A 25,263-nucleotide genomic window follows, 5' to 3' on the forward strand; every position below is an offset into this window, starting at 1 on the left:
GCGGGCGGGCGGGGCCGGGCCGGGCCGGGCCGCGAGGGGCGGGCGGGGCGCTCCGGGGCCGCGCGCGGCGGCGGCGAGGACATGGCGCGGGCGCCCTGCTGGGCGCTGGGCTGGCTGCTGCTCGCCTGCCTCCTGCCGCGGGCAGGTACGTGCGGGCACGGGGCTGCGCGCGGCGGGGCCTGGGCCGGGCCGCGGACGCAGCGGGGACTGGCGCCGGGCTGGGGCCTCCCCGCGGCTCGCGGGCCGGGCCGGGGCGGCGGGAGCAGCCGGCAGCGCCGCGGCGGCCTGGGGGCGCTCGGCGGGACTCGTGTCGCGGGAGCGCCCCGCGTGGCGTCCCGGCGGGCCCGGGGCCGCTCGGCGGGGAGCGGCGTCCGTCCCCTCCCGGAGCACGGGCACTTACCGCGTCTGCTTCCCTCGCGTGCCGCAGAGCCGCTGGCCGTGATGTCGGTGGACGTGGGCAGCGAGTCGATGAAGATCGCCATCGTGAAGCCTGGCGTGCCGATGGAGATCGTCCTGAACAAGTAAGCAGCTGGTCCTGCAGCCCGTCCGAGTGCCGGTACTGCGTGGGGCTGGGGCGGCCCGGGCTTCTGCTCACACATGTTCCTAGCGGCTGTCTCGTGCTGGGGCCTGAGAGGTCATCGCAAACACCATTAGGAGTCAAAGTTTTCGGGGGTGGTGGGGGGGTTCGGTTAGTTCTGTTTCAGTGTCATGTGGGGAACATCCCTGCTATCTAATTTAGGATTGCCTGAATTCAGTCCTAGCGCTTCCGAGCATGGCTGAGCGGCTGTGGAGTGCCAACCTGAGCACCAGGGCAGCAGATCGGCCTTTACGCTTGTCTTAGGGGTGCTGAGTTGTGCTTTGGGCGCATTGTAAGTAAGCGACCCAAGGTCTGTTTAATTGATAATACATTGTGATACAGATGTGAAAAAGTGTAGTATCATTTTCCTGCATATACTGTTAAGAAGCCAGATTCTCAGTTCTCCATAATGGAACGCAAAAGTAGGTTTGTGTTGCTGCTCAGAACCCACAGTCACTCATGAAGCAAATAAATCATCTTTCACTTGGCTGCTGTTGCTGCCACCAGTCCTCAAGACACTGAATGGAAAAAACATGGATGGGAGAGGATTTTTGATCAGAAACATCCTTGCTTTCTGGGAGTCTAGACTCAGGTAATAAGTGTGTTTTTTACCTAGCTCCCTGAAACGTGGCAGTCGTTGACAGAATGAAGGAACTGTCTTGATTCCCTCATTGGTGGAGGGAAGCAAAAATTATGCAAGTTTTGCCTAATTACGAAGTAGCATTCTAGAATTCTAGAATGTTGCTTGTGAGTCTTTCTTCTTCATGTCAAGTTATTTTGTTGTAGCCTTATGATAGACAACTGCTGACATGTTACAAAGTATTCAGAAGTGGGTAGCCTGCAGAAGTATTCATGAACTTAGTGGACAACTTCAAGCCATTTGATAGTTATCATAATGAAATCCTCATCTTAGTGTTTTCATACTTGGATTTGTAGCAGAAACGATTCATCTCTTGTTAAGTAGTTTAGTGCTATGGGAAAAATTATACAACTCCACAACTTCAGCTGTTAATTTGAAAGATAGCTGTCCATGTTTCAGTCAAGCATGTTAGTTGCGTTTGTCATGAAGAACATTGGAAGATATGAAAGCTCTGAAGAGAGATGTTGCTATTTGCAGCTCTTTCGATTAACAGAGCTGGTCTTCCTCTCTGTAGGTGGTGTCTGAGAATCTTTTAGTCTTTCTGGAAAGGAATCGCTACCCTTTGTCGCTAGGACCTCTGTATTGACCGTTCACCTGTATTGCTGTTTTTTTTTCTCGTATAGGGAATCGCGAAGGAAAACACCTGTGGCTGTTTCTTTGAAGGAAAATGAACGTCTCTTTGGTGATAGTGCACTAGGAATGGTAAGAGTTCACGTTGCTTCTTATGCCAGCTGCAGTTCGTGTACATGAGAAGGTGTGTTCCCACAGTTAGGTTCTTCATGATAAATATCTAAATTAAGAGGAAGTTTTATTTCTTGCCCTGTACTTGCTTTCTTATCTCCTTGGTGTTTTGCTGGCTTTCTCTACCAGCTTTTTGTGTACCAGGCTTGTGTTCCAAAATCCCGTCACAAGAATTGTTCACCATGTAGATTGGGAGAGGTTTGTTTGACAGCAGGAAGGACAAATAAATGCAGTTGGGTGATTTATTCTTTCTTTCTGTAGTCTATAAGGACCCCCAAGGTGGCATTCAGATATTTTCAGGATCTGTTGGGTAAGCACATCAATAACCCCCAAGTGGCGCTGTACCAGACCCGGTTCCCAGAACATGAACTGGTGGAGGATGAAAAGAGACAGACAGTTATCTTCAAGCTATCCCAGTAAGTGACTGCTTCTGGGTTCCTTGTGAGTGGGACTTTTGCTATTGGACTTATGTAGCTGACTCTGTTGTAACTTCCTTTCTTCTCTGTTTCTTGTAGAGTGGTACAGTATTCTCCAGAGGAAATGCTTGGTATGGTCCTGAACTATTCACGTGGTCTGGCTGAAGAATTTGCAGGTTGGAAGGACTTACATGTTTCTTACAGTACCTGCATATGTTTGTGTATTATAAAATGTGAATAGAGACAGAAGGTGTCTGGAAAACCCATGGTTTCTTAGAAATGGGATGTTGGGTCATCTTAGAAACAGGATGTTTCCATTCTGTGGTGGTAATGAAATCACAAAGTAATGAAAATTACAGGTCAATTTGGTTGATGTGTTTCATTTGTGGCATTACTAGGAAGCTGTATGGTGTTTGATTGGTAACATCAGAGCCAGTCCAAGTACTTTTTACTCTGGAGAATGAATGCAGTTCATTGATGAAGTAAGGTTCCATTGAAAATCATATCTGCTAAAATTTAAGGCGTTTGAGATTATTTTAACACATGAAAGCCAAGGAGTGGATTAGTGGCTTTATGAGAATCTGAAAAGTCTGCTTGATTTAAACAGGGAACAGAGTAATCTCTAATGATACTAGCTGCTGATGTTGCTTCGGGATTGAGTTATGTAGGGGTCTTTAGCTTGGATTCTCTGGTTTTGCTACCATCGCTCCATTATGTTGTCTTTGCACGTGGCTACTCTGATGAAAAAACTTCTTCCACCAACTCTTTCAGAGCAACCCATCAAGGATGCAGTGATCACTGTTCCCGCCTACTTCAACCAGGCGGAGAGGAGGGCAGTTCTGCATGCCGCTCGCATGGCTGACTTGAAGGTTCTGCAGCTGATCAATGACAACACTGCTGTAGCATTGAATTACGGAGTTTTTAGGAGGAAAGACATCAATGCCACAGCACAGGTAGGTGTAGCTGGGAAATAGTCTCATGCAAGTGCGTGCATGCAGGGGAGAAAGTGCTGCAGATAAAATCAAAAAGGCCTTAACAGTGAGGAAGTGGACTTGCTGTTCAGCCAGTGTCCTCTGTTTTCGTGTGTTCATCAACAAGATGAAGATATGAAATCCTGTGCGAATGTGGTGGAGCCTTAAAAGCCTCAGAGCTTCTGGAGTGAAAGCCAGGTGGCTGGAAGTTCCCATCTTGAAAAAGTGTGTGTTTCTTGCCCATCAGCTGGTGGGGAGTAACATTAGCTTTTTTTTTTTTTTAAGGTATTGGAAGACTGACTCTGAAATAGTTGATTTTCCTGAGGTTTAAGAAACTTTTAAAGAGCAAAGCTTTGATTTCTGATTTACAAAATGGGTGAAAAAGTTTTTCTTGTCTATCTGTGTCAGGCATGACCCTGCACATCTCCTTAGTTTGATCGAGGTACGAGTCCTGCATCTCTGTCATATGGTATAAAGCCAGTCTAGGGAGTAGACATAGCCTTGGCCTGTATCAGACTTGGAAAGCCATGTGTTCTTCCCTTATTCATGGGGGATATCCAAGTGTTTCTGCTTCACCGTCCTAGCTTCTCTTTTCAGAATATCATGTTTTACGACATGGGAGCAGGAAGCACCGTTTGTACTATCGTTACGTATCAGACAGTGAAAACTAAGGAGTCGGGAACCCAACCTCAATTGCAGATCCAGGGCATTGGGTAAGAATTCAACATGAGTTGCGCAAAACCTGAAGGTCTCAGGAAAGAAATCATTTGTTTCACAGTCTCTTCTAAACATAGAAAGTTTGAATGAGACTTCAGCATGGTAATTTGGATCATAAAGTGGGAAGAATGTAGAGTGAGAAGACTACAGTTGTTAATAATTCTTACATCGCTGCAGAAGGTAGCTGAGAAATTGCAGGAGCCCAGGAGGCAATCAGTATACTTAGTCTGTTTCAGGCTTTTTTCTTTTTTAAATACAACCTCAACCCATTTTAATGTAATTCCATTTGATAAGATCTGACAGAAGTAGAGGGTGTCAGTTTGAAAAAGTGGAATATCCTTCTGGAGAGGAACAAAAATGCACTGCAGTTAAATGTTGCCAAATAACGAGGAGGATGCTGTAGATGTCCAGCTCAGCAATTTTAACTCTGAAAATACTTATACTACTGTTTTTGATAAAATACCTGGGACCTGACACAGTTATCCCTCGGCTTCTCAGCTGTTTGATGGGCTTAGCAATAAGGCCTTTACTATACATATGATGAAATTTTTTGTACAATGGCTACTGTGGTGGTGAATCTTTCTTTTCTTGGCTTATGTAAGATGTTCTTTTTGGAGCAACTGTCATTCTTCTGCAGACACAGCTAATAGTATTTCAGCTATTTTTGACCACTTTCTGCTTGGCATAGTTGTGAAATAATACATGAGGTTTGTTTGCTTTCAGCTTGTTTTAATTTATTATATCCTGGTTATATCTTTTTATATCTTTATATCTTTTCTTTTTTTTTCAGGTTTGACCGTACTCTTGGGGGTTTAGAGATGGAGCTTCGTCTCCGGGATTATTTGGCAAAGCTCTTTAATGATCAACATCCCTCAAAAGATGTCCGAAAGAATCCCCGGGCCATGGCCAAACTACTAAAGGAGGCCAATCGTCTGAAAACTGTCCTGAGTGCAAATGCTGAGCATGTGGCACAGGTATGACTTTTTGTTGCAGGGTTTCCAGAGTTCTTAGGACTGAGGGTGGGATGATGTTATTTAGATTAATTATCTGATAAATAGTTAAATATTAATAAAGCGTAACTGTTTCTCTGCAGTGTCAGTATGCTGAAAAGCATCACTCCCGGTATTTCAGAGGTGGTGGCACTGGCAGTTCTTCTAAACTTGTGCCCACTTAGTAGCACTACTGATCAAATTAACGTATTGGGTAAAAGTTACTTGTGCGAAGCTTGGTAAATAAACTTTCGCAAGGTCTGAGAGAAGCTGTCTGTTATGTCTGCATTCTGTCTTCTCATCACCTTAGCAATTGTAGGGTTCAGACGAAGTGCAGTCAAGTTATGGGTGCATTAACAAAGCTGGAACTTTTTGCACACTGGGCAAAGCAAGCAAAGATTTTGCTTGTAGAATGCTCCATGGATATTAAAATTTTATTTTTTTTCCCCTCAACAGATTGAGGGGCTACTGGATGATATTGACTTCAAGGCCAAAGTCTCAAGGCAAGAATTTGAGGATTTGTGCTCTGACTTGTTTCAACGAGTCCCAGGACCTGTGCAACAGGCTCTGAGCAGCGCAGAAATGAAACTGGTATGTTCCGGAATCCATTAAGAAGCCTGAAGGTTTCCATTTGTGGAGCTGCTGTCACGTCATGATCAAAGCATCAGTGACTGTGTTATTTACAAGGCATCAGCACTGCTGAGAGGTACAGATGCCTGCTGTTGTAGTAGACAGTGGTGTTGGTGCTGCAGAGAAGTTACTTTTTGCAGTATCAAGCAGGCGTCTGTTGTGGCTCTCTGCACTATCTACCAGAAATAAGGTAGTTGGAGGAGTGTTTTCTGTTAAAAAAAATCTTTGTTCTTGGGCTGTAGGTTTTAAAGGCTGGTTTTTCCTTGTTTTGTCTGGGATGCTGGTTCTGGTCTCTCTTCTGAAGTTTTATCTTAAACTGCTTGGAAACAGAATTGCTGCTGTTGAGGCTTCTTGTTTGAGCGCTCCCTTTAGAAGCCCTGTTCTTGACTGCAGTTGGACCAAATGTGATGCAGTCATTTGGAGAGACTTATTGTGCTGCTAAATGTTCACATTCCAGAACGCCAGCGTACTCTTGAGCATCTTTTGGCTACTGTATTCAAAGCAAGGCATTGATTCACCTCTTAGAGGCCGGGTTTCCGTCTGTTCTGGTCCAGCTTGGTGTCTGAGTCATTGGCTCCTCTGACATAAACTGTAGTTTGTTTAATTCTAAATTAAGTTCAGGTGACTTTTAGCAGTGGCCATATCAACCACGTTTGATAGACCTGATTCTAGGTTCCTATTGCTGGCATGGCTCACATCAGCCTGTCTGAGACCTCAGGCACTGACCTGCATTAGGACTGCAGCATGTAGTGCAGCATGTAGCATGGTTGTTCTTAAAGCACCGCATCAGAGTGTGGTGTCCGCGGAAGAACCATAAGGAAGCCCTGAACTTAGCTTTCCAAAATTGCTTTCTCAAAGACAAGGTGACTGTTTCCAATCCCTAGGATGGAATTGACCAGGTGATTCTAGTTGGCGGTGCCACACGGGTCCCCAAAGTGCAGGAAGTTTTGCTGAAAGCTGTGGGCAAGTGAGTATGTGAGGCCCCCTAGTATGTCTCCTATTGACAAATTACTGCTCATGGCAGTGGCTGCAAAGCTCATGTCTTTTGCTTTTCACTTCATAGAGAAGAACTGGGCAAGAATATCAATGCTGATGAGGCTGCAGCTATGGGTGCAGTCTACCAGGCAGCTGCTCTGAGCAAAGCCTTTAAGGTGAAGCCTTTTGTGGTTCGAGACGCAGCTATGTTTCCTATCCAGGTAACCCTTGGCTTGCCTTCTTTTGTAAAATATGTGGGTAAATGGGGCTATGTTGGGAGGTTCCAGGTGGCCTATTGGATTTTTTTGAGCAAGGAAGCTATGGAGATTTTTCTGCCAATCTAATAAAACAGAATAAATATTCAGTAATACAGAAGTGATATATCTAAGAAGTCAGGCATATAGAAATCTCTGAAAAATACATACCTGTTCCTCAACTTTTGCATGAGGTAGGGCAGTCAAATGCTGTGGAAGCCTCTAACATAGGATGCTGTAAAGGCAGCTTGTAGTTGTTTTGTCTTACTTTGTATTTGTGTTGCAGGTGGAGTTTACTCGTGAAGTTGAGGAAGATGATAAATCCAAGAGTTTAAAGCATAATAAGAGGATTTTGTTCCAGCGCATGGCACCCTATCCACAGCGTAAAGTTATCACTTTCAACCGCTACACAGATGACTTTGAGTTCTATGTCAACTATGGAGATCTGTCTTTCCTGAACCAGGATGACTTGCGGTGAGTTGAGTCCAGCAACAGAGCAGACAGCCCCATGACAATGCAGTGTGCCCACCCTATGTATCTGACTGGCCACTAGTACGTATTTGCAGATTGGTTCTCCAAATTGTTTTAGCAAACCAAACAACACTGGTTCCTTGCTTAGTGCAGTTGTCCAACGCTGTGGATGTGAGAAATGGTTAGCTGTTCTGCATCTTAAGTTTAATCACTTTCTGCTTTTGTCTATCATCAGGATTTTTGGATCTCTCAATCTCACTACTGTGAGGTTAAAGGGAGTTGGAGACAGTTTCAAGAAGCATTCAGATTACGAGTCCAAAGGCATCAAAGCTCACTTCAATATGGATGAGAGCGGAGTACTAAGTCTTGACCGGGTAAGCCCTGTTGTGGTGTTCATCAACCTGTGTATCTTCCCAGTTCTGTCCTTGTTTATGCTAGTGATGGTCCCTTCTTAAGACTAATTCTATGCTCACCTCTCCAAGGTGGAATCTGTGTTTGAGACCTTGGTGGAAGACAAACCAGAGGAGGAGTCAACTCTAACAAGTAAATGCTGAACTTTAATATTCATACTGACTTTATTAGCAGTATCTGGGATTACTATAAGCATACTGTTTCTCTGAGCACAGCAAGCACCATGTATTTGAGGGGTGGAAATTAGACGGTTAACCATAGTCTCTGATATCAATAGCTCCAGAACACACAGAAGCCCTGTGCAAGTGGCTTCTGGGTGCTGCAAGGAGCTCTGAGATGTCATACGTTCCTAAGGTGACTATTGCATGCATTGCAACTTGAAAAATAGGTGTTTTTCTCCTTGTTCATTTACATCTGATCATTTCAGGAGGTCTGTCCTGAAGGGAAGTCCTGCATCCACAACCCTGCAACATTCTCCCTTCAGGTTGTCTGGGTCACGATGCTGTCATCTGTGCTTTGCACTTCTTGAATTTTAGAGAAAGTGCAAAGACTACCTATACAGAGGAGTTGGAAACCTGCATGTTTGGAGGTGAAGGGGAGAGATGGCTAATGCAGTCACAGGCTGAAGCTTGGAGCTTTTTAGCTGAAGTTACAAATTTGCAGAGGTGGAGACCCAACTTCTGTGTGCATGCAGAAGCGCAAAATAAGGTCAGGAAGAATGAGGTTCTGCAGTGTACGTAGCAAACCTGTTGGGAAGCTCCTTGGTAATCATTACAGTTGTGAGGGAAAGAACTGATCGCTGAAGAGGGCTTACTTCTTCTTTCGGAAATACGGTGTTCTGGACTTTTTGTCTCCTGTTGACAGAACTTGGAAACACAATCTCAAGCCTGTTTGGGGGTGGTGGCCATACACCAGAGACTGGAGAGAACCTGACAGACTCAGTTCAGGTGAGCCCCAGGGTGACTGCCCTGACAGTTAGGTGGAGGGAAGTCTTGCTATGGCTGCGAAAGAGGCAGCAAATTCACGTGAGCAGAATTCAAGGTGTCTAGCAGGGTGTCAGAACTTCTAAATATGTACTTTTCAGAAAGTCCTGTATTCCTCTGAAATTGATGCATTTAAAGAAACTGTGGTCTTTTGGTGGCAAGTCCAGCAGTGGTGGACTAACATTACAGGAGTTGCTTCTGTCGAAGTGTCGTGTTGCTAAATTGTTCTGGTGACATATAGATACGTTTCTGTCTGTGCTGTTAGTATAAGCATCTAGGAGGCTACTTGTTTTCTTCTGGGCCATATAGGCACAACTGCAGTTTCACTGACAGTACTGATTTGGTTTCCTTCCAGTGAGATGAAAGTTCTGTGCCATGGATTCATGTTCTGCACTGAAGTGTCTCTTAATATTCTGCCTCTATCCCACCTCGTACAGTCCCTCATTAATGTCTGCTTTCTCTGTGAATGCTGTGTTTTTGCAGAGAATTACCTGTTCTGTGAAATGTTTGCATGGAATTTCTACTCATACGCTTTCTTTTGTTTTCCCCTTTACTTGCCTGTGGTGGTCAGGAAGAAGAAGAAAGCCTAGCAGAAACAGCTAAAGAAGAGCAGGCAGTGAAACAAGGCCAGAAGAGCAGTGCAGAAGATGCTGGTGAAGAGCAAGGAGAAGAGAAACAGCGGTCACCACTTCCAGATCAGGCAGAAAGTACCCCTCTGAAAGAAGAACCACAAAAAAAGGAAGAAGGCGAGAAATTAGAGTCTCAGGTAAGCATCGGGTTGAAAGAATGGGACTGAGACTTTGGTGTCTGAAGGGTACATTTGGAGCAAATAAATTCCTATTGTTTTGCAGTGTTCAGTGGCATTCTTTCTCTATTAATGGCCTGCCTTGGAAAAAGTTTAGTCAGTCTTCAGTTGCAGGATGGACATCTATTTTCTACTAAAGCCTCTCTTTGTCCTTTATTCCTTCTTAAGTTGTCAGTGTCTTGTCTGCATACAGAATTCCCGTGGAAATGCGTTGATGCATTCTTCCATTTTTGTCCTGCAGATATGCCCAAGATTTCTTCTTACTTGCTTGGGCAGTCTTTGGTAACTAGGTCCTTCGAATTCAGTTGCATTAGAAACATCTTTCAAGCTTATATTGGAACACAATGCAAATCTGTCTGCTTGTCTGAAAATTTATCTTGTCTGTTACAGGATACCAAAGAAAATAGAGAAACTATGAAAGAAGAAGAACCGTCCAAAAGTTCTGGTGCAAGCACAGCTACTAAAACAGAGGAAGAGAAGAAAGTCAAAGCACCCAAGAAGCAAAAGCTTGTCCATGAAATCACCATGGAACTGGATGTAAATGATGTGCCTGACCTGTTAGAGGATGAACTGAAGAGCTCAATGAAAAAGTATGTTTTCAATAGCTCTGCTTGGTTAAAGCTCTAGATGAAGGAAGTGAGTTGCTTTGGGACAAAAGGAAGAGAGCTTCAAAAATTACCTCTTACCAATTTGTATTCCCTGTGCAGGAGTAACACCTTTTCTGTTCCCTTAAACTGATTTTCTTTGAGTGAAACGTTCCTTCTTTGGTCCTTGATGCCTAATCTGGTCTTAGATTAGATTTCTGTCTTTGAGAGCTTCTTGAAATGAACCATGGAAAAATATCTCCAAAGAAACTGTTGGCAACTCTGAATTGCCATGGCACATGTCTGCATTCTGGGACTGCAATACTTAATGTAGAGATCACACTCAACCTAACAGAGCTCTTGGTGTAAGCGGAGGTAGCAGCAGCCAGAGGAACGTTACGCAAATAGTAAAATTTGTTATAGTGCTGCTGGATTTCTTGAGTCAAAGTGTGTTTCTGGCTTTAAATAGTCAATGCTGTATGAGTTTTGTGACTTCAAAACTAGGATTCTCCGCTGTCTCTCTCCCTTTAGTTGAATCTTTTCCACCTGTCATCTTCCTCTCCTAGAGATGGAGGATTGAAGGAATGGTGATTACTCAGAAACTGGTGTATATGATGTGGTGCTCATCTAAAGGCACTTAACTACCTTCGATTTCTGCTCTGTTCACATGCTAGACTCCAAGACTTGACAGTCAGAGATCTAGAGAAACAGGAAAGAGAAAAATCAGCCAACAGCTTGGAGTCCTTCATCTTTGAGACCCAGGTAAGACAGGGATATAAAGAAATGAGAATTCCTGTAACGTGGGTAGAAGTGGCTCATGTAGTTTGGCTGATCTGGATGCAGGGTTCTTTGAGCTGATTGGAAGAGCCGGGTTCTAATCCTTCAGTCACCTTCTCTAACATTAGGCCTCCCAAGCCCACGTGGAATTGAGAGGTTTCCTAAATGCAGAATGAACTTCAGCACATCTACCATCATGCACATAGAAATGCTGGGAGCAGGAGCTCAGATCTGGGAGGGTTGAATGAGAATCTCCTAATCAGTGCATGCAGTATGCCTGGACTTCAGAGCGCATCCCAGTTACTAGTGGGTGACCTGGTGGCTTTTCCTTTCACACTCAGTGTTGTTTGAAGGGAATGCTTGCTTTGTTCTTTTCAGGACAAGCTTTACCAAGAAGAGTATCAGTTTGTCTCAACAGAGGAGGAGAGAGAAGAAATTTCGAAAAAAACTTAGTGAAGCTTCAAATTGGATGGAGGAGGAGGGCTATGCAGCTGCAACTAAGGTATTGCTGCATGGAGTCGAGATACCAGTCTGCTATAACTGACATAGAAATCATCATATGGGCTGACAGAGTATAGATCCATCTTGACTCTTTATAATCTAGTTCTTGAAAATTTCTTGCTTCCGCAGTGCACAGATGTAATATGTATTAGTTCTTCCAACCATATGGATGTGTGGTTGAACATATTCCATTGACCGTTCAATGTGTGTGAATGGTCTTCAACAGCCTTAGCAGTAACCTGTTGATTTTGCGTAAAGCTTAGTCACGTGGCTTTTATTTTATTTTATTTTACTGTATGGAAATGGTGTATTTGATAGAGAATTACAAAACTGCAAGTTTTAACTTCTGGGGTTTACAGTGTTCACAAGGGAAAGAGTTAGAGACTGGGCAAGCTAATTGTCTGCTTTCTGCTCTCCCGCTTTTGCAGGAGCTGAAAGACAAGCTTTCAGAGCTGAAGAAGCTTTGTAGGAACCTCTTTTTCCGTGTCGAGGAAAGGAGAAAATGGCCAGAACGCCTGGCTGCCCTGGAGAGTCTGCTTAACCACTCAAACATCTTCCTCAAGTAAGAGCAAGCTGTCAGGAATAAGAGTTGTGCAGCTCATAACATAAGGGATGCCAGCAGAACTTGTCCAGATTGAATGTGTTCTGAAAGTCACTAGTGCTTGTGAGGAAAGATACCTAAAACTAAGCTTCCCTAGCACTTGGTTCTGCAAAACATGTTAACAGAAGTGTGCAAACTGTTTAAACTGGAAGAAGAGGAAGTGTCCAATGCTATACACACTATTTCCAAGCAGACTTTTTTTTCCCTCTTGGTTCTATGGTCTCAGCTTTTTGAGTCTTCCCTGTTCTTCTGTTGTTGTGGTAGTTGCATTTGCTGACTATGTATTCCGTTCCTAACATCCAGAGATAGATTTAGGACTCTTGTTTCCTGCAGCAGATGTTAGAAAGATAAGTGTAAAATGTACTAGTTTGGTATGTGCAGAGACTTATTTATTACTGGTTTTTACTGGTGGTGTGAACTCCAAGTTGCCAATGTATAGTCCGTTTGGTTAAACAACAATAAACTTTCTTTTTGTCTTTGAGGGGAGCCCGCATGATTCCAGAGTCTGACCAGATATTCACAGAAGTGGAACTGGGTACGCTGGAAAAAGCAATCAATGAAACAATGGTAAATGGGTTGTGCTTCCCATTTCAAGAAGTAGCTACTGTACATTCACCCAAAGTCAGGGAATAGAGCATGCATGTCTTGTTTCCATGCCACCAGCAAACATTTTGTGTGTTTCAGTGTTTTCTAATCTTCTGTGTGACCCCAGAAAGCTCTAGGGGAATGTCTTTTTGTGTTATGTGTGGACAGTTATCTCCAGGAGTGGTGGTATAGCCCAGTAATCTGACTACATGGTTTTCAGAAGCAGCCATTGGGTTTTGAGGGTTCTGTTGCTTTTTGTCCTTTGTCTGTGTAACTAAGAAACTTGTAGAAATGCAACAATGAGCAGTGTTTATCCTGAGCAATGTTAGAACACTCAGGAGTTGTGACTGAGATTGTGATACATGGTAGTTCCCGGAACTAAGAAACATCCAAAAAGCACCTTTCCCCTCCCTTCCCATAGATGTGGAAAAATGAGACACTGGCTGAACAGAAAAAGCTGTCTCCTGCTGAGAAACCTGTCCTGCTGTCCAAAGATATAGAGCTCAAGATAGCAGCCTTGGACAGGGAAGTGCAGTATCTTCTGAACAAGGCCAAGTTTGCAAAACCCAAATTTAAGAAGGAGAAGAATGCCACAAAACCTGATTCAGGCAAGAATGCTACAGCAACCTCCGAGAGTGAGAACACTATCCCTCCCACGGAGGGGAAGCAAGAAGGTAAGGAGTGGGTGGGGGAAGTGTGGCCTTAGTATTAGATAATTGCCATATAGTAACACATTTTTAAAAGGGAGCTAAATATGTGAAGACGCCAGTTAACTGATGAATCAAATGATCCTCCTAATTCACAAAGACTGTTGGGAAAACCTAGGTATGACAGTCATGTGTGGTTTTTTTTGTTTTTTTTTCCCTCCCCAGCTCTCTGTTTCTGCTAGCTTTCTGGGAAGGAAGATTTATATACTACCTAGGATACATCTTCCTATTTAGTATCTATCTCTTTGGCTGTCTGCCTTGTAAGAAAGATAAGTCAGCGGTTGCCTTCCGGATGTCTGGAAAAAATATTCATGGTTGTGTCCTACATCAAGAAATGCACTGAGCTGTTGATGAGAGAGGTTTGTAGCTTAGGTGGGCCCCAGAAAAACATCTACCTGGGACACTAAGGCTTGTTGTTTTCTGAACTTTTTTTTTTTAAAAGATCCTCAGGTTCTGAGTACCCCATTCCTTTTAAATCTAGACTGCTGTTTGTCAGCAGAGTTGCCTGCTGGTTTCTCTTAAAGTCACAATTCCAAAGGTGGCTGGTCTGTAAGTAGATCTCCAAGGCATCTAGGGACATAAAGCCCAGAAGACAGACAGGGAGAAATAAGGAGCAGTTCTGTGACGTTCCTCTTGAGTGTCCTTGAGGGATCTACTGTCAGAATGAATTACTGGAATCCTGCTGAGACACTATGGCTGACTTTTTTGTAAACCTCACTTGCTGCTGGTCACCTAATTTCCCTGCATCCAATTTCTGTGTATTTTCCCTTAACTTCTGTGCTCTTTCTGCTTTATATATAGATAAACCTGAGGATATCAGTCCAGCTGAGGAACCTCCTACGGCTGAGAAAGCAATAGGTGATGAGCCTCAATCAGACTCCGGTGGGTATATGTTTGATCAATGGTCTAGAACTTGATAGCTAGGAGTGCAGGCTTTTTTCATCCTAAAAGGATGTAGGATGTAGCAATATGCTGAAAATCCTGATTATGGAGCAGTTCTTAATTCTGCAAAGAGGAAGATGAAAATTTTGGGTTTCTCACAGTTTCAAATGTTCATTGTTCAGTGTGAAGTTACAATGTACCACTGCCTCAGCAGCTGATTTATGCCTCTGTCACAACAGTTTATAGCCAGTTCCTTAGGTGTAAGCCGGTCTTTGTTAAAGCTCTCTAGGAACTGATCTGCAGGTGCATGTTTTTCTGACAGTAGTATTGTGAAGACAACGATATTCAACAGGTGGAGGGTAGTAAGGTCTTCAGCTCTTTGAAGCTGAGTATCAGTTCCCAAAGCATTCCTCTGGCTTATGTAAATAGATCAAGAGTTCAGTGGAATACTTAATGAATGTCAGTGACTTTCAGTGCTGCCTTGTATGCCGTAAAAGCTATTACAGTGTGTAACTGTGTTTATTTCATTACACAGGGTCCAAAAAAGAGAAGAAACTAGAAGCTGGAGGAGAAAGCAGGAAAAACGATGAGTTATAACACCCCTGAAATCCCACTAGTGTCAGCATCTATTTATTTCATCGTTACTTTCTTTTTTTTTTTTTTTAATGGACCTAGTTAGTTATGATGTAAATGGAACACAACAAACAGTCTGACAACACAATGGAATAGAGGTGTAAATTTTTTTTCTTTTTGGGGAATTTTCCGCTACTAACTTAGCAAATTTGGGTGTTTTTTTTTTTGTTGTTGTTCTTACATGTTTAAAGGTGGCCATGTGCTCACCAAGAATTGTCTCAGTTTCAGGACAGAAGTCACCAAAGTGACTTTTCTGTAGAGAGGAAACAGTTTAAGGAAGGTTTTAAGCCTTAGGAAGTAACTTGGAACATATGCTCTGTGACACACCTCGTCTCGTGAAGATAGATGGGATTAATCCAGAAGCATATGTTGCTGAGATGGTGTTGCATTAGCAAATGAGGTTCTAACTTAAGGAAATTGTGTGATTTCAACTCCTGGGAAGTGTATTCTCATTTGGATTCATATGAGAAACTGGAAAAGGGATTGGGGAGGCAGATGCTCTGTGCTTCGAGATAAGAATGTGTCTACTTCCATAGACTGTTATTAAAACTATCTCTATCCATGCTCTGTAGCAGAGTCTGAAAACCATGAAGTAAGATTTAACTAAAGGATTCAGTTTATTGTTTACTGTAAAATAAAAGTTCAGAAATTGCAAGATTGAATGCACAGGAGACTGAAAGAACTTGTTAGTGCGTCTTTTAGTCAGAACAACAAACAGTAGTTGACCAGAGAGGTGGCAGAGGGCTAGGCAGAAACAAAAGAAAACTGGCGAATTTAAGCTAACTATCCTCCTCTTTCAGTATCTTGTGTACTTGGACTGGCTCCATTGTGAAACTTCATGTCCTTGGCTGTGGTCTCCTAACTCCTTGGGACTGTTCATGCTGCTAAAATACACGAGTGAAGTCTTTGAATGACTTGCGCAAACACTTGTGAATGTGCATCTGATGTTGTTCTCCATTGGCCTATTTGACCAAAAATAAAAATGGCACTTCCAGACAGTCTCTAACAAGGGCGGTGGTTGCTTTGGAAAAGAGAAACATTACTGAACTTTCTTTTATGTTTGAGTGGAGAACATCTGGTCCATCGTTATCTAAGGCATGCCTGCTTTCGCAGTCTGGGCTTACTGAATCCGGAAAACTGCATCGCCCCAGGCTCGGCCCCCTCATCCATGGGGTGCTCTCAGCTGCCAGATGACATACAGGCCTCCAGCTTTTTAGGCTTTGCTGCGGTACCCAGCGCCACCGAGCGCCGGCCCCAGCAGTACGCGAGGAACGCGCCTCTAAGGCCAAGCCCTCCTCCGCGACTCGGGCCGAGGCCCGCGGCCGCGCTGCGGGAGCTGCGAGCGGGCCCGGGGCTGCTGGGCGCTGCGGGGCGAGGAGCGGGGGCGGGCGGCGGGGCGCGGCCTGCGCCGCGGCGACCTTCGGGCGGTGCCGGAGTCCGCGCTCGGCGGGCGGAACGGGAACGGGGGCGGGGGCGGGCCGGGGCTGGCGGCGCGGCGCGTTGTGCGCCGCTGGAGCCGCCGCGGGCTGCCCCGGCCGCTGGGCTGGCGGGGCCGGGCTGTTGAGCGCCCCGCCCCGGCCCGGCCCGGCAGCACCCCGGCAGCGCGGCGGGATGGCGGGCGGCGGGTACGGACGGTACCGGGCGGTGATCTTCACGGCGATGTTCGTGGGGTACACGCTGTACTACTTCAACCGGAAAACCTTCTCCTTCGTCATGCCCGCCGTCATGGCCGAGGTGCCGCTGGGCAAGGACGAGCTGGGTGAGTGCCCGGGGCGGCGCGGGGCCGGGGCCCGGGAGCGGCGGGGCCGCGGTGTGCCCGGTTCGCGGCGAGCCGCCCGCCCCCGGCCTGTGCCTCGCTGCAGGGCTCATCACCAGCAGCCAGTCCGCAGCCTACGCCGTCAGCAAGTTCATCAGCGGCGTCCTCTCGGACCAGATGAGCGCGCGGTGGCTCTTCTCGTCCGGCCTCCTGATGGTGGGTCTGGTCAACGTGGTCTTCTCCTGGAGCTCCACCGTGACGGCCTTTGCCGGGCTCTGGTTTCTCAACGGGCTGGCCCAGGGGCTCGGGTGGCCGCCCTGTGGGAAGATACTGCGGAAGGTAAGTATTTACCGAAAAACGTCAGAAACGTCACAGCTCTTGTTTTAAGCTCACCCAGCGGCAGGTCTGTTACAGGTGTTGCAGGAATAGTTGCTCTCAATTCAGAAGAACTCACACCTGTTCCTGCCTCCTTCAAGCCAAGGAGGTCGAAACCGCTAGCTGTGCTTTTTTTTTTTCCCCTCCCCATTGAAAATGAGAGAGTTTGTTAGTCCTATCCTGTAGGTGTCTTGGCTCAAACTAAGTTTGATGCCCAGTGTCCACTGGTAGCAGACTTTCTCCGTTATAGAAAACGTCATTCGTTGGGACTGAGTTTTTAAAGCATGAAAATGGAGGTCTCCTCATCTCTTTGTTGTTCCCTGCTGGGCAAGGGAGCGATAAACAGCACTGTATCTGTACTCTCAGTGAACTTGGGCATTATAATTTGCAGCCTGTTCAGGTAGAACAACAACAGCATATGAAGAAGCAGTATGAGTCAAGCCTCTAAGCTGCGTGCATTTGTTTTTTCTGACAATCTAATTGGAACACGTTGTTTTCTGCTTTATGATGGAGGGGAAGGAGTTTAGTTAGCTCTGTGTGCAAACCTTGACGCTTCTGAATTCTACTAGGAGCACTCAGGCAGCTTGGTTTAGTGGGAATAGAGAAAGTGATGCAAAGGAAAGATCTGTGTACTTTCCATCCTACTTAGAAATTTCCTTGTGATCTGGTAACGTGAATGCAAGATTTTTAGAAAGATATAAAATCCAGGAATGCATGTACTTGTGGGAAAGGAGGTGATGAACAACCATGTTCCCCTTCTGCGTGGCATCTAATTCGACAAGCTAGAAGAGCTGGCAAGAAAAGGACTATCAGAGATGGTTGTGTACACAGAATGGAAGTTCTTGAATGATGGAAACACACAGTATTTTCTGAAGATGTTTGTGAATGTAGATCTCAGACTTTTTTTGTCGACAACAACCATCCAAATGGTTCTGGCTCTGAGTGCACAACGCAGTAAAGAACTGATCGTGCCTAATACTTAATGCAACAGCAAGTCCTTAAGTTACCCTGCGACTCTCTGCTTATCTATTTGTGGTACTGTGCCAGCAGACATTTCCAGGAGGACGCTGCTGCTATCAAGTGAGTATGCAGAACTGTGCACTCTCTCCCATCCCATGTCTCAGTTTCATGGAAATGGAAATAATCCTGAGTTGGCTCATGGTACGAACACCTGTCAAGCTCCTATGACTGACACTCGTGTAACATTTGGAGTTTTCTGCATGACTAAGGTAGAGAAGAGTTGGCTCTCACTTTATTTGGTACTGTAGATCTGTGTTCGAGTTTCCCAGAACCCTCATTATGGGCCTTTATTGCAGATTTTCAGGTGCAACATTGTATTCATAATATTCTTTCTCAGACCTTACACCATTTTTTTTTTGTTGTTGCACAGTGGTTTGAGCCTTCCCAGTTTGGGACTTGGTGGGCAATCCTGTCTACAAGCATGAACTTGGCTGGAGGCTTAGGCCCCATTGTTGCTGCTCTTGTGTCTCTCAACTACGATTGGCGCATGACTTTGTCCTTCTCTGGCTTCATCTGCGTGGTTGTCTCTTTTGTTTGCCTTGTCCTGATTAAAAATGAGCCATCGGATGTTGGGCTACCCAACATTGAACAAGGAACCAAGAAAGGAAAGAAAGGTGAGCATTAGACTTCATTGTAAATGTGCAGCCATATGAGATGGTGCAGTACCTTCTGTCTGTGTTCTGGTACAAATATGTCATTCTCAGTGGATTGAGCTCTCAGACCTTTCTTCCTGAAATTATTGCTCAGCAGGATATGTATAAGGGATTGTTTTCAGCAGCTTTATTCTGGTAACTACTGAGCTGTTGTTTTTAGTTAGAAATCATACATAAAATATAAACGTGTGTTTGCCTTAGTTTCTCTTATATATATATATATTTATATATATAAAATAACATGATTTGTAACTAAAACACAAAAAGATACATATATATATTGAAAAAAAAAAACAAACACAAACATACACAAAACTACAGTTTGTAGTTCGGGGCCAGTATTTAGGCTTCTGAAACTGTCAAAGTGACGTGCAGCAGAGCAGAGGAAGAGTCTGACCACCACTTAGTTCTGTTCTTCGGTCTACCAATGCCAGACCTGTTGCCGAGATGCTAATGGCCGTTTCATCTCCCTACCTGTATTAAGTCCTCATATTAAGAGTACCACCCTGGTTTTCTTGGGGCTGAATATTCTGGGGCTCATGCAGCACATGCTGCGGGCTGAATATTCTTGGGGGGTACTGGACAGAGAGGAAAAAATGTAGCAGCAGGCAGGGGCTCCTTAAGCCTTTCTTCTGTGTTGCCAGAGGACAAGTAATTCTCCCCTCACCCCTCCATGGGTTCTCTTGACCCCTGGTTTGTGGTGGACTCTGCTCAGTGTTTTCTGTCCTAACCTAGGACATCTGGTTAGTAAATGTTTGTTCAGACCACTGAGTATGATGCTTCTCTGAAAGCAGAACAGGTAGAGGAGAATTGCAACACAGGTTTGCTGTAGAATTTTAAAGGTTAGTGGAAACTCATCCTATCATCCATACTGTCCTGTGATGTCTGTGCTGTTAGACTCCACCTCTTTTGTAAGAAAACAATATTGTTTCCCCAGAGTGCTCTTTGGGGACAGAGTGGTTTTGTAGGTGTTTTTGGAAGACTTGATGCAAAAATCAAGGTACAACTTAAAAGTCGGCATCATTCCTTGGGTATACATAGTGTCTTTCGTATGCTGTGCTTAAAATTGTTAGCAAAAAAATCTGGAAAAACATATATTTTTAATTATCATTGATTAAGAATTCACAATCTTCCTGTCTCTACTGGCAATCATAATACAGAAAATTCCCGGGGGTAGCATTTTGATTATTGTTTTTGAAATCTTTAATGAATATGGCATAAATTGACAGAGAAGATTCTGAAATCACTACAGAACCAGGACAAGGGGAAGGTGAAGCCATTCACTAGCAGTTGCTTTGAGTATCTTCCCCTTTAAGGATGTTCTCATGCATGAATCTTGCTTGCACAGTTTTCTGTGCTGTCACTGAGTCGGTGTGGGTCAGTAGCTGTGCTCCAGTAAGAGTAAGGCTCCTCCTGATGTTGCTTACAGGTTCTTCTAGCGACAACAGCACTTTGACAGAGCTGCTCCTCTCGCCATACCTTTGGGTGCTCTCAACAGGCTACCTGGTTGTTTTTGGAGTGAAAACATGCTGTACTGACTGGGGACAGCTTTTCCTGATCCAGGAGAGGGGACAATCTATGCTTGTGGGTAAGATGCAAAGTTGCATTTTTAAATGGGGCTGCAATTTGGAAGGTGTTGCAGAGAGCTTGACTGGGTACAGCAAAAGGACCCGTACACTTCCAATTGACTTGTTCACCTACCTCCTACCTGTCTGCTTGGACACGCAGGTGTTGAAATAACATGCTGATAAAAGTTACTGCATGTGTTGAATGCCTCAGTGCTGTCTTGTGCCAGAGCCCTGCTGGGACTGGCAGCCTGGTATTCCTGCCCAAGGATGAACTGGAGGATCTTGTCCAGCAGAGATGCCTGAAACTCACAGTGAGCTGACAGCAGTTGAGCATGGTCTGAAGCACAGCAACTCTGCTGTTGTGACCAAACCTGACAGAGTGTTCTTTGCTTCACCTATGTTCTAGGTAGTTCCTATATGAGTGCCTTGGAGATTGGGGGCCTGGTGGGAAGCATTGCTGCTGGATACCTTTCTGACAGAGCAGTAGCAAGAGTAAGTAATGTGGACCCTCGGATGTGCTGGGCAGTTAACATAGTGCCAATTTCAGCATCTTCAGAATTTTAAGTTTGTGTTTGCCTTCTGTTGCGAATGCCTAAAGATGACCTTTTCCCCTCTCTAATACCTTCATCAGCAGCGGAGCAGAATGTTCCCCTTGTGCACTCATTTATGTTGCCTTGGAGATTCAGGATAACCAAAACGCGGAAGTAGGGAGTTGCTACTTCATGCTAGAAAATATCCATTCTCAGTGTCGTGTTTCTTTCTTCTGTCTTCCCAAGCTCTTCTTTTGGATGCACTTTTGTGCCTAAACTACACTGCTTTGACATGGGACTTTTGAAACTCAGACCATTCTTGATTAACCCATGTCTTTCCCTTCACGGAGAGGTAGGTTGGGAGGGACACAACCCATCTCAACAGCTTAACCGAGGTGTTCAGCAGGTGCAGTAAGAGTCGTGTCGCCACTGCAGGACACAACTGAGAGAAGTAGGCCTGTATCCAGTTCGGCTATGTGCACTAGAACAACTGCCGAATATCCTAAAAGTTTTGGGGAAATGTGTGTGCCAATATTATTAGGGATCACAATACTCCTCTGTGATGGGAGATTTAAGATGTTTCATCTGTTCTATTTACTTTTTTTTTTTCTGTAAACTCCAAATTTCCACGTTGAAAGACAGATGTGGTTGTTGATAGTTGTCTTCTGTCTGGAAGAAATAATTAAAATCCAGTGGTGGGATCCGAAGTCAAATTCAGGGTAGAAAGAGGGCACAACTGATAGCAGAGAAGTATCATTCATCACTGTAAAAGCTTCCTTTTTAGTTCAGTGGATTCTTCTTAAACCAAAATCAGAAGTCTCGCTAAAAGATGTGCTTTTGATGTGCCACCTGTGTTTCTGACTGGACTGTGTGGATGGCATTAGCTACTATGAATATAAATTGGAAAGAGTCCTTCCAGGCTCTGACGCTCAGTTTTTCTTCCTGTGTTACAGGTCGGTCTGTCAAACTATGGGAATCCTCGGCACACACTGCTGCTTTCCATGATGGCAGGGATGTGTGTATCCATGTTTCTTTTCCGGGTAACAGTCACAGGCGATTCTCCCAAGGTAATCCATGCACACCAGTTGTGTCTCGGGTCGGCAGGCAGGTACAGCCAAGCACCCTTGCAGCTGTGTGCAGGGTGCGGACATGGGAGGGGGCTGCTGCTTCATGGTTTGAGGAGAACCTCACAAACGTGGTAGAATGGCAGGGTTAGTTTTTGGGGGCTTAAAAGGCTGACCAGGTGCTGATTGGTAGTCAGCATGGAATGGGAAGCTCCCCTTTTCAAAGGAGTTTGATCTGACTGCTGGTTTGAATTCTAACCAGTTGCATAAATTCAATCAAAACTAACTTTGTGTTCTGCACTTGCCTCACTGCTTCAGCCTCTTTAATTCTTTTACTTCTGTATTTTCAATAAGATTTCCATACCTCTTCTGTCATGTAAAATAGTATCATAAATAAATGGAAATGTTTGTGTAGAGGACAATGGTTGAGAGGTGTAAACCAGTAATAGGAAAAAGTTTTAAAAAAAAATAATTTTGGCAGAGAGTAACTTTGGGTAATTTTTGCCTATGTTATAACATTGTGTTGTAAGAACTGCCTCTGCAGGGAAACATAGGGTGATTTTGCTGAGTTGATCAGCAAGAATTCAAACATAATGTTGCTTACAGCTTTTGATAAATGAAGCTTTGAAGCTTAGTAGGGAAAAATGTGATAGCATCCTGGAGTCTCAAGCCAGCCTAGAAATAGGAGTCTGGTTAGTAATAATGAATGTGTTTACATTTTGGAAGAGGCATCTGTCATATTGATTCTCAGCATTAAAACTAGCTGGCAGTCTTTCTAAAAAGCATTGTAACTCAAACAGTTGTTCTGGGTGCAGTGTGGCTACCAGTTTTGATAAGGAAGGGAAGAGTGATACACGTCTGTGTAGGAAACTGCAGGAACAGTGAGCTTGGTGAAAAAGCTGTACAGAGAACCATATCATTTGCATTTCAACTTTAAAATCAAATGCCAAGAAATGATGTATTTGCATTCTGACTATTTGTAAGTGGTAAAGTTTTCATGAGGCAGAAAGTGCACGTAAATTCTAGGAATAGCCCTTTAATGGTGAAGAATTTGATGATAGGAAGCATGACAGTTTTCTTCACCCTTCCCAAGAACTGTCAACGTGCATTTTCTTTCTTTGCACTAGAGAGAAACGGGCTAGCACAGTCTGTGTTGGACTGCTGCTGCCTAAATTGGCTTGGGTAGTCTGCATTACTGGCTATAGTATAGACGTGATTTGCATCTGTCCTAATGACTGCTAAATAACTGAAATTTATTTTCTGCGTTTTACTCTTTTCTTCCTCAGGAAAATCACTTCTGGACTGTAGCCTTGCAACCTCTAGCTGATCTTACAGGCCTAAAAGAACATGAGGTTTCTGCCTTCCATTTCTTTCTTCCTCTGCCTGTTTCTGCTTTCACTGATATGCCTTTTTCCAGTCCTGAAAGGTTGGTTAGTACTACAGACCTTAGAACCAGGGCATTGAGAAGATTACTCTAAGTTTTGTAGAAGATACCTTTCTTATAACCAGTTGATTGCACTAATTTACTGTAGAAAGTGTAAATTCAAAACTTTATTTAAAAATTTTATGTAAAAAGCTCTGAGGATTGTTAAGGGATTTTATGAGCATGCTCAGAATGAGTGATCCTGCTCCTGGAGGTGCTGTTCTGCATAAATTTGGCAAGTTCTTTCCTAACTCTGTTCCCCATCTGGAAAGTAAGATGGTACTTAATCCCTCCTGGGCATCTTGAAATGGCTTTTATTGTTCATAAAGTATAAAGCATGCTATAATCTTGAGATGGTAGAGTTACTTATCCTTTGTTGTCCTTTCACAAGTAATTAAAAAACTACCTGGCTCAGAATTTTTCAGTGTAAGCTGACACTGAAGTTGAAACTGTTGGTTTTGTTGTTTTGTTGTTGTTTCGTTACTGTTTTGCTTTTTGTTTTTGTTTGCTGTTTTAGTTTAGTAACATAGAAGTTACCAACTAGTGGCTTGTCACAAATAAAGATCCTCTGATCAGTTGCTTGCATCTAAAATGAGAATGGCTTTTTTTGGTCAGGTGTCTCCTGATTCATTTTTAAAAGTGAGCTGATTCACAGCTCTCCTCTGTCATTTCGCAGGCTCGTTGCCCATCTTTCTTCTATGTTCTGGTTCTTTCTTGCAAACTGGCGCATGTCGTGTACACGGCTTAGGGGCTGAACTGCAGGAGAGGAAATTTCGCACTGGCTAACTGGCGTGCTGGAGATGCAGCTGAGCTGTAGGTACATGGGGTCTGTCACCGGCTTGAGCTCTCCTGTCTGCAGGCCAGGGAACTGGTGTCAGCTGGAAAATCTCAAAATCTCTTCCTTTTACTCTGTATAGAATCTATGTAGTTGCTGACTGACAGTGGTAAGATGCAAAGATCCCATTTCTGATCTTGCTTGTTTTGGCAGCTGTGGATACTGACTCTGGGAGCTGTGTTTGGGTTCTCCTCGTATGGGCCGATCGCTCTGTTTGGGGTGATAGCCAACGAAAGTGCCCCTGCCAACCTCTGTGGCACCTCTCATGCCATTGTGGCTCTTATGGCCAACGGTGAGTCATGCACATTTCCCTTTTCCCCAGAAAATGAACACTACCAATGTTTGTTCTCGATGAAGCACGGTGTGACCTGAGGTGCCAAGTTACCGATCATGGCAAGGCATCTAACAAACAGATATAATGGAGTTGGAAGTCCCAAAGATGTTTGCTGGTGTATGTGATGGGTTTTTGTCATGTACTTTTGGGCCTGAGGAATTTTTAAAACTTCAAAAAAAGGTATCAACAGATAAAATTGAGACGCTTGAGCGTTGCTAGTTTTGTTTCTTTTCCTTACAGTTGGGGGCTTTCTGGCTGGACTACCCTTCAGTACCATCGCCAAACACTACAGCTGGGCCACAGCCTTCTGGGTGGCTGAAATCACCTGCACTGGTAGCACCGTGGCTTTCTTCTTACTGCGGAACATCCGCACCAAAATGGGCCGAATTCCCAGGAAGGCTGACTGAGGATAAGCTGCTTAGTGAAAAGGATGCTCCTGTGCTGACACAAATTATATTTGTTTTTTATTTAACTGGCCTAGGAGTGAGTTTAACTATTGCTGCAACCTACATAAAAATGTGTCAACTTCTCATTTGCTTTCATGTGCCTGAAGGCACAAGGTTCCTGCTGATTGCTTTATCCCTTGAGATGTGATAATTCAGCCAGTTCACATGTGCAGTGATTGTACTGTATGACCTTTTTACAGCACTATTGGTGAAGCAGGCAGGTTTCACAGCCCGAGCTACTCAACTGAAAGTGCTGTAAAATGACTGGCTGGTTTCAGGTGCTGTCACGTTTAGTTTTGTCCTTATTGTTGGTCTTAACCATTAACTGTTAATTTAGCCTCGTTGTTCAGGGATGCTGACATGCACCTTTTCTACATTCATTCATCCTTTGCAGCTGCTGTAAATGCGG

General features: G+C 44.3%; 2 protein-coding genes across 3 annotated transcripts; both read left to right on the forward strand.

The window, feature by feature from the left end:
- The first annotated feature begins 32 nt into the window (after nt 1-32).
- Nucleotides 33-15,859, forward strand: HYOU1 (hypoxia up-regulated 1). The gene is given in 25 exon segments (XM_035555652.2): nt 33-145; nt 428-521; nt 1,841-1,919; nt 2,220-2,374; nt 2,474-2,550; nt 3,146-3,327; nt 3,943-4,058; nt 4,853-5,036; nt 5,508-5,642; nt 6,566-6,648; nt 6,745-6,877; nt 7,197-7,384; nt 7,617-7,755; nt 7,864-7,924; nt 8,657-8,739; nt 9,347-9,541; nt 9,971-10,170; nt 10,839-10,926; nt 11,320-11,382; nt 11,384-11,443; nt 11,871-12,004; nt 12,526-12,610; nt 13,050-13,302; nt 14,137-14,217; nt 14,753-15,859. Coding segments are annotated over 25 exon segments (2,994 nt in total). The 5' UTR covers nt 33-81; the 3' UTR covers nt 14,815-15,859.
- A 550-nt stretch (nt 15,860-16,409) lies between these two features.
- On the forward strand, nt 16,410-24,876 carry SLC37A4 (solute carrier family 37 member 4). Of its 2 annotated transcripts, XM_035555725.2 has the most exons (9): nt 16,410-16,609; nt 16,713-16,945; nt 18,372-18,615; nt 20,084-20,242; nt 20,629-20,714; nt 21,706-21,819; nt 23,103-23,168; nt 24,228-24,366; nt 24,649-24,876. In XM_035555725.2, exons 1-9 carry the CDS (start codon nt 16,462-16,464, stop codon nt 24,813-24,815), a joined length of 1,356 nt encoding a protein of 451 aa, XP_035411618.1. In that variant the 5' UTR covers nt 16,410-16,461; the 3' UTR covers nt 24,816-24,876. The 2 variants fall into 2 exon arrangements, with proteins under 2 accessions (XP_035411618.1, XP_035411617.1); XM_035555724.2 differs by lacking the exon at nt 23,103-23,168.
- The last annotated feature ends 387 nt before the right edge of the window (nt 24,877-25,263 follow it).

This window comes from Cygnus atratus, chromosome 22 (genome assembly GCF_013377495.2).
Source record: "Cygnus atratus isolate AKBS03 ecotype Queensland, Australia chromosome 22, CAtr_DNAZoo_HiC_assembly, whole genome shotgun sequence".
Lineage (NCBI taxonomy): Eukaryota > Metazoa > Chordata > Aves > Anseriformes > Anatidae > Cygnus > Cygnus atratus.